An 8,466-nucleotide genomic window follows, 5' to 3' on the forward strand; every position below is an offset into this window, starting at 1 on the left:
AGCGGACTGCGGAAACGCTGCGGAAAATGGTCTGGGGGTGGGGGAGGCTGCGGAAAAGCGGACGGCAGTTCACATGGACGCGGAAAGGTTGCGGAGTGCGGAAACATATTTGCGGGAAACTTGATTCTGAAGCCGCGAAACGCTGACGATAAGTATTCTATTCTGAAATTCAGTCTCTCTATTTTCGACCCTGCATTCTTGGATTACTCTATTTGATATAATAATTATTTGGTTGCCGTTCGATCTCATTACGTTTATTTTAACTCTGCAATTTATTGGACGACGATTTTTCTGGATACGGAACATAATTGACCGCTGTCAACTCTGCCCTTTTTTTGGAAGGATTATCATCTAAAAGGTAGGTTATACAATATGAAATCAAATTTTATCATAGTATTTGAGATATTTGAGACTTGATACTATTCATCAAAAAGTCGTCTTATGCCGAAATTAACGTGAAACTAAATGAGGCCCAATCATTAGTGCATGCATTAATTTGCAATATTGCATAACTTACCCAATCTTTGAAGCTCAAAAAAGACCATGGGATTCATAACAACGTCTTTTAGGTACTGTAACCTGTACACTTAAACGCCTTCTAAAGCTTGTTTCTTTTGTGGAATTATTTCATATTTAGGATATGGAGGAGGAGTTAGAAATGCTTCTCATTCTCCGTTTGAGGAGGAGAAGAGAAAGGAGACGAATGAGACAGGCCATCGCAATGCGACGCTGGTGGCAAAGTCCCATTTTGCAACGGAGAGTTGAGTATGGCTTTTGGGAGAACCTCATCCAAGAGATGAGGAATCAGGAGCCGGATAAATTTTTGAATTTTCATAGGATGTCAGTCATTCAATTCGACCGACTCTTGCAAAAAGTTGAGCCTCATATTTCCCGTCGACAAGTAGTCCGAGAGCCCATACCAGCCGGCCTTAAGCTATCATTGACTTTAAGGTAAGAACTTTCTCCTATATGGGTGGTGTAAAAGTACAGTTTTATTATTATTATTAATATAGAGAAGTATAATTATACTTCTCTTTCTCGTTATTTTTTCCATCCTTTTTATTTTTCCTAATTCCTGGAGATAACATTGCCTTTTCATGGGATACCACGTTTCATTGTGATAACTATGAGGCTCACTACCTAAAACAGTACATTCTATCTTCACAATTCTTCTACATCCTGCTACCTGCACCCTATTGAATTTCAGATCTGAAACAACATGTTCCCGGTCTGAAAATGGTGAATTTGGAACAGGTTTGGAACTGATATAGAACATATGGAACTAGTCAGGAATATATGGAAATTTTTTTGAACCATTAGGGAACTGAGCTCAGATTTCATATGTGGAACTCAAGTTCCATCACCTAAACTTACGCTCCACATCTAGAATATCCCCCTGTTCCACATCTGGAACATCAGTTTCATTTCAGGAACTTCAGTCCCATATCAGGAACATCAGTTTGAGTTATGGTGAATCCACCCGTTCCATATCTAGGACTATAGTTCCATAGTAGGAACTTCAGTTCCATGAAAGTTCCATATCTGTTACTTAGTTTCATGCTAGTTCCATAGCCGAAACCTTGGTTCCTCATCAGTTTCAGATGTGAATTTGTTTGGAAAGTAATTGGACATTTTTGATAGGGCAATTCATTGGTCTGGAATATTGAAAGGTTTACGTAGACAGTTCATACATTAATGTATGGACTGTCTTTGTAACCCTTGGGAAGTAATCCAATATGGGGAGATAACCCAAACAAGAGAAACCAATAAATGAATTTGTTTCCCTCCACCCTAATTTTTAATGCACTCCCTTTTGTGAAGATTTCATTATCAGTTTATCTCTTTTGTAAGCGACTGAACTCTCTCTCCCTCTTAAAATATAGATATCTAGCTTCAGGGGAGAGCATGATATCCTTAGCGTACTCCTACAGAGTAGGGAAATCAACCACTTCCGGAATCATTGCCGAAACTTGCCAGGCAATATGGAATGTGCTCAAAGATGAGGTGCTACCATCTCCCACTGCCCAGGATTGGGCTCACACTGCTCAAGATTTTGGCCATCTCTGGAACTTTCCCAATTGTGTTGGGGCCATTGATGGCAAACATATTATTGTACAGGTAAATTACCCTATGAAGTCTATGAAATATATAAATAATTATGTTAAAAATATCAGCAGTTTAAAGCATTTCATTTTTTTAGTGCTTCAGCAACACCGGAAGCAGGTTTTATAATTACAAGGGAACTTTCAGCACAGTTTTGCTTGCCAGCTGTGATGCTCAATATTGCTTCACATTTGTAAGTATTGGATCAGCAGGTAGGGAAAGTGATGGTGGTATATTTCAGACTTGTGGCTTCGGGCAGGCCATATTAAGGGAGAGATTGCCCCTACCTCCACCAAGGCAGTTTGACGGATATCCAAACCCCCTGCCGGCTGTCTTTGTCGGTATGTATTATGCCTTGTATATGTGATTTTCTTATCAACTGAAGAGTGTTTAATAGTTGGTATTGTTTATTTCAGGCGACGCAGCTTTTCCACTAAGAAAGAATTTGATGCGCCCATTTGTAGGTGGTAATTTACTTCCTGGCCCTACAATATTCAATTACCGATTAAGTCGGGCAAGGCGTGTCATTGAAAACACTTTTGGGGTCATGTCGAATAAATTTAGGATTTACAGGAAGCCTATTTTAGCCTCACCTGAGACAGTGGACCTTATTGTGCAAGCAACTGTTGTCTTGCACAATTGGCTGCGGAAGCAGGAAATCCAGGGACAAGGAAGGGAAAATTATATTCCTCCTGGATTAATAGATTATGAAGATAGACACGGCATAGTGCACCCAGGAGAGTGGCGAGAAGAAGCTGCCCCTCAAGGTGAGGGACATTGAAAGTAAAATTTTACCTCTCTATGTTATGTTAGAGCTTCTGCGTGAGATGTTAATGGAGGAAGGAATCTATTTTAGGAATGATACCACTACCCCGAAATCATGCTAGGAATGCAATGAACGAAGCGAAGGAGATACGAAATAAATTCCAAGACTATTTCCTGGGAAGTGGAGCAGTTCCATGGCAATGGAACAAGCTTCCTGAGCAGGAAAGGGCTTTGTTTCTGCCATAAACCTGACCTGAGACTGCCTGCTGTACCCTCTATGTAAGTGTTATCATAAATTCATTTTCAGACTATGTGTATGGGAGCTGTTATCAGTTGATCTAAGTGGATGAGCATAAAAGAAATGAAAGCTCAATGTCTACAAAATGTAGAAGTTAGCTTTCTTCTCTGACGTTAAAAAGCATATAAAGTTTATTCTTACTCAAATAAAATGAGTTGGACTTATAAAATAAAATAAAAAAATGAAACTTTGTTATGGAAATGTTAACCCTTATTTAATGAATAAATGATATCTTAATAAAGTAAGTCATTTGAATAAAATATATATCTTATGGTTGATTTAAAATTTTTATATATTAAAGTAGATTTTTAATTGAAAATAGAAAATTAAAAAAAAATTATTTAGAATTTTCGGCCTCTAATTCCTTCAACGCCTCTTCCACCAGGGCTACCGTCTTCTGCCTGATTTGGAGCCGCTTGATTAGTGGCAATTTCTCCACCTCCCGAGCCAAACTGATATAAAACAACTCTTCATTGGAGTGGTTGTCTAAATTTGGCACTTTCTGGTCCTTTCTCTTTAAATATGATATAATTGCTGCATCTACTGCATCTGGGGATGGACTTCGTTCTGAAATTTTGAATTGATGAACACCACAATGATTTTGTCTATTTCTTACTCATATCTTACTGATTGAGGACACCCACTAAATGGTTTTCATAAGGAAGAGAGATGTATATTACTGCTAGTGCTTGATTATGAGACTCCAAGGTCTGGAAGCCAGATATTTATCATCCAACTGAGCTTGGCATCCAACCATATTTTTATCTACCATCCAAATTTAACATTTGGCATTTGACAAAACTTATCTTATTACTTTTTATGCTGGAGCTAACTATAATGATGCAAGAAAGACCTAGTACATACTTCTCTTACGGCCTTTAACTCTATCTTTTGGCCCTGCCTTCTTAGTGATCTCTCCCGCTTCATCCCCACTGGCATATTCCTCACCACTGATATCGGTACCTGGTACTGATGACCGATGAAAATGAGTAAATAAACATCATTAAAGAAACATTGTCACTATCTCCTCTTATCATTGACTGATTCTAAAAGATGCAGAATGCTTACAGGGGGTGGATGAAGTAAATCCAACAGTACCTGCTGGTTCACTTTGGCTGGTTGATGCCTCTGTAATACATAGGAAAATTTAGTCATTCTATTACTCATCTTAGTATTGAAATCTGCTCTGTCAATGGATTAATTAACATATTGTTAATAAGTATCTATTTCACTCTCACTTCAGAGAAGGTATGTGAATTCATAATATATACCTCCATCTAGCTGCAACCCAGTCAACTGCATCAGGGTTGGATTTTCATAATTTCCAATGCATCTGAAGTTAGAATGAATATGGCAATTAAACTTTTATCATAGCATAAAATGCTTTCTCATACTCATCACATATAAGCATAGAATTAGATTTCTTGCCTTCTAGGCTCCATTGTTTCCTCTAAAAATTTTAAGAGTGGCATCATATGCCACTCTTTCAGATTTTCTGGGGCCTGCCCACTTTTTGTCTTCATCCTCCTCTTCTCCTTCCTGTATCTATCTCTTAGTGTCCTCCATCTTGTTTTAATGTATGACTCTGTGAATAATACTTTAACGGTTACTTAAATCCTTTGCACCAAAGTTGGTGTGTTTTACAGTTGTAACCAGTGATGATGGAGATGGTGCTCTCCAGCGTAAGTTATGAAGAAAGTGTCATAATAAGCAGATGTCAATGTTGATAGAGAGACAGACATGTGAGGGTGGTAAATGTGAAAGGGAAATCAATGTCATGACCCTTGGATATTTAATAACCTAAAATGCAAACCCTAAGTTTAACCTTGAATTCTCTTGCAGAAATAAGTACCATTGTTACAGTATGAATAGTTACTCATCCAACCTAAGTCTGCAATCCATTCAATCTAATAGGAATGGGAATATCTACCTCTTTCAAGGCTGTAACATTTTATCATGATTTCCCAATAAATATCAATAACCATTGTTTAATCGTTTCTTCAATAACACTAACTGAATTTTTCCTTTCACCCTACTGTAACCTTAGATTATGAAATAAAAGGTTGGTCCTATGTTTGGTGTAATTGGAGAGTGGGTAACTAATTAAAAGTATAGGAATTTGCATATAAAAATGTATAGCTAAATCTAGAGAATACAGGTAATATATCTTTTGTAACATCTTTCCCTTTACCCAGTAATTTCCATGTCTAGCTATTTCAAGTCATGATGGTGGCTTTCTTGGTGATGAAATTCGAAATTTGTAAAAAAAACAACAAATGAGAGGCCAGTAATATCGAGGTAAACACCATGAATTACAAAATAATACCCATACTGCTATTCTGTTCTGATCCGTACTTCGAAAACTCTTCACTACGGGGATGTATGGCCGTAGCCCTATCAGTTATCCATTTAAATTGGCCTCACCGTCCATGTCCATAATTTGGCCCAACTCAAGCCACACCTTCCTAACGTGGGACATATCATGGTGCTTTGGGTCTTGCAGGTCCCACAAGCACCTTCTCTCGCCAACCAGCTGAGCCAAGAGCTCATTGCAATTTTCTTCGAGTGCCATAGTTGCCTCCATTTAAAATTTACCGCTTGTTTGTTTCTCCAAGAGCGCTGACTGTGACGGATGGCGTCTTTCTACTGTTTATGACGTCACCTTCCGCATGCGGAACGAGGAAAATATCAAATAATTTTATCCGCACGGTCCCGCAGGGTTAGCTCCGCCTCTTGCGGACAGCTATCTCAGCTAGCTCCGCCCACCGCCTGTGATTGGCTGGGTGTCTTTCCGCAGTCCGCTTTCCGCACGCTTTCCGCATCCATGTGAACCCAGCTTGACAGATATTCACGACTGGCAGCAGGTGAAAGAGGTATTTCCTAGGTGGAAAGCGTGGGAGGAAAAAATCTAGCCTGGGTGATGGGCTTACAGGCCCAGAGTGTCAATAAATGTACAGAATGTGTCCGAGTGAGGAAAAAAGATTTCTCGTGTGTGCTGCAGAATGTAGATATTAATAAGTATATGTTTTCAGTGCGACGATCGGAGACTAGTGATACAGACATGTCAGACTTGGAGTTCACTTACCTCAACGTAGAAACAGAGGGGAATAATTTCGTCCCGGACATTGTTGCTAAAGTTCAGGTATGTTCGAAATAATATACTATGCCACAAATTTCAGGAACATTCCTTGTGCTCCTCTGCCTCTCATAGTCAAGTCACCCTTGCAAGGCCTGAACTAAAATGAAAGTAGAGAGTGGATTGTCCTGAATTCGTAGCTAGCTGACACAGTTTTATGTCCGGGATTACTCGCAGTTGACACAAAAACATTGCATTTCATTCATCGATTCGTCCTTGTTCTCTCTGTGTAGGCATAGCTTATTTTTCATTTTTATTCTCTTTATCATGGCCTTGTTGTTATGAAATCTGGTGTCTTTTATTTGGCTGTGTTTTTGAAAATATGTTTTTGGGAATTTGATGTACTCTTGGTATGCATCATTTTTTGTCCGTAATTTGTTTATATTTATCGATGTTAATCATGTAGTCATCAAAATGTCAACACTCACTCAGATTCCAACATTTCATGCATTCCAATCACATTTATATATTCGTTAAATGAATGCTAGTGACCGCAGAGTATTCCTGTTGTTGTAAAAAAATTCGTTTTAGCATCTAACAACGGTCGACCCCTGTTATGTATAGTGATACATATTTTGACCGACTCTACTGCGAGCAATGGGATGTGAACAGAATTCAACGACATCGATATGCATTAATTAAAGAAAACGTATGCCGCATTTTATTTTGTCAAAAGTAATTTGATTATTGAGTAGAATGTTCACGAATTGATTTCCAGAATTTCTTCTCCGTCTTTTAAATTGTCTGTTAAGGCATTCACTGCCAACGAGTTATGTTGCATTCGTGGACACATTGTCATAAAAAAATTTAATTGTGCCTAAATGTATTTTAAGTTGATACCTATTTATTTTTGTTATATGTTTAATTTTATATGTTGTACAAGGATAGTGATCATTCCTTAGTGTTAAATTAGCCATATCCAGGTTTATTCCGTCCTTCTTTTCTAGAACTGCCTTTGAAAAAAGGCACATTTAGCAGTGGTCGGAGATAATTATTTTGTGACCGGTATGATTCTTAGCCAGTCTTTGTAAAGTTACTTATCTTGTGCTATAGATGGACTCTGAATGGAAGAAACTACTCAAACTCTCGTCTACTTTTCGAACCTCACTTCTGGAAACCATGTACCAAGTCTGGGATGGTGATATAACTTGTACCATGGGAAGGTTACCCATCAGCATTTGATGAATTAAACTGATCTTAATGTTTCATCTCATTCACCTAAACACCATTTAAAAGCGTAGTTGTCGTTGTTGATTTGCCCTCGCTGCTAAAATAAAAATGACTCCTTCATAGACGAGAGAAATATAGGCCGTAAATGTTATGGTTCTATCTTTTGCTTATTTTTAGTTCAAATTAGCAGTGAAGGGGGTGCGGTTTTGATATGTCATCTTACGGTGTCCTAATCGAGGAATCTTCGCAGGTACGCTTTTTTTCCTTCGCGGAGAGAAAAGTTGTTATTGAAGAGTATTTATTTATCAAATGTTATTGTTCTATTTAATATTTTTATATTAATTGACTTTAATCACGTCTACCCTGAGTTATCCCCAACGATACATTATTAATGAAGCATAGAACCATTAATTAACCATAGAGAAATATAAGTTTTATTGGGGAAATTTCAATTATATTTCTGGCTTCGAACTACGCTCAATTTTCACGAATGGTTTTTAATATAACTCATTTGGCCAATCCTAAACTCCCGCGCGTCGATGTTTTTAGTTTTTGATTAATTGATATGCGTTCATAAATGTGTGATGAGGGCAATAACTGTATTATTTTGATGACACATTGTTGCTGTATTTTAATTAGAATAATTTGTAGTTGGTAATTCATGCGTTTGCAAAATTTATTGTTCGTGGTTTTAGATGGAATGGATGATCTTAAGGTACTCACCAATGCCCGGGAATATGCTTCTCTTCTCACTCATCAAATTGCCCATAGGCGGATCTAGGGGAGGGCACCGGGGCACGTGCCCCCCCTCCCAGACCCTTAAAAAATATGCAAGAATTTTAATACGGTCCCATTATCATTGCGTTCGTTTTGTATCATGAGGTACCCTTGTGCCCCCCCCCCAGAAAGAAATCCTCAATCCGCCCCTGAAGTTGCCTGTCAATTTAATGGATGTAGGTAGGGTTTTGGTCCCCATACTTTTCTTCTCCATCCA

General features: G+C 38.3%; 1 protein-coding gene across 2 annotated transcripts; it reads left to right on the plus strand.

Annotated features, from left to right (window-relative positions):
* Positions 1 to 5,155, plus strand: LOC124170996 (protein ANTAGONIST OF LIKE HETEROCHROMATIN PROTEIN 1-like). 2 transcript variants are annotated; one of them, XM_046550108.1, is made up of 7 exons: positions 1 to 358; positions 638 to 951; positions 1,884 to 2,118; positions 2,201 to 2,444; positions 2,520 to 2,870; positions 2,960 to 3,147; positions 3,552 to 5,155. In XM_046550108.1, the coding sequence occupies exons 2-6, from the start codon at positions 641 to 643 to the stop codon at positions 3,112 to 3,114; spliced, it is 1,296 nt and encodes a 431-aa protein (XP_046406064.1). In that variant the 5' UTR covers positions 1 to 358; positions 638 to 640; the 3' UTR covers positions 3,115 to 3,147; positions 3,552 to 5,155. The 2 variants fall into 2 exon arrangements, with proteins under 2 accessions (XP_046406064.1, XP_046406063.1); XM_046550107.1 differs by lacking the exon at positions 1 to 358 and having other exon boundaries at positions 434 to 951.
* The last annotated feature ends 3,311 nt before the right edge of the window (positions 5,156 to 8,466 follow it).

This window comes from Ischnura elegans, chromosome X (genome assembly GCF_921293095.1).
Source record: "Ischnura elegans chromosome X, ioIscEleg1.1, whole genome shotgun sequence".
NCBI lineage: Eukaryota > Metazoa > Arthropoda > Insecta > Odonata > Coenagrionidae > Ischnura > Ischnura elegans.

What these genes read in the sequence shown, in the direction of transcription:
- LOC124170996 (XM_046550108.1), top strand. Translation starts at nt 641, where the DNA reads ATGGAGGAGGAGTTAGAAATGCTTCTCATTCTCCGTTTGAGGAGGAGA. An exon ending in CCTGCCGGCTGTCTTTGTCG is followed by an intron (nt 2,445 to 2,519) that starts GTATGTATTATG and finishes TGTTTATTTCAG; the next exon opens with GCGACGCAGCTTTTCCACTA. An exon ending in AGAAGAAGCTGCCCCTCAAG is followed by an intron (nt 2,871 to 2,959) that starts GTGAGGGACATT and finishes AATCTATTTTAG; the next exon opens with GAATGATACCACTACCCCGA.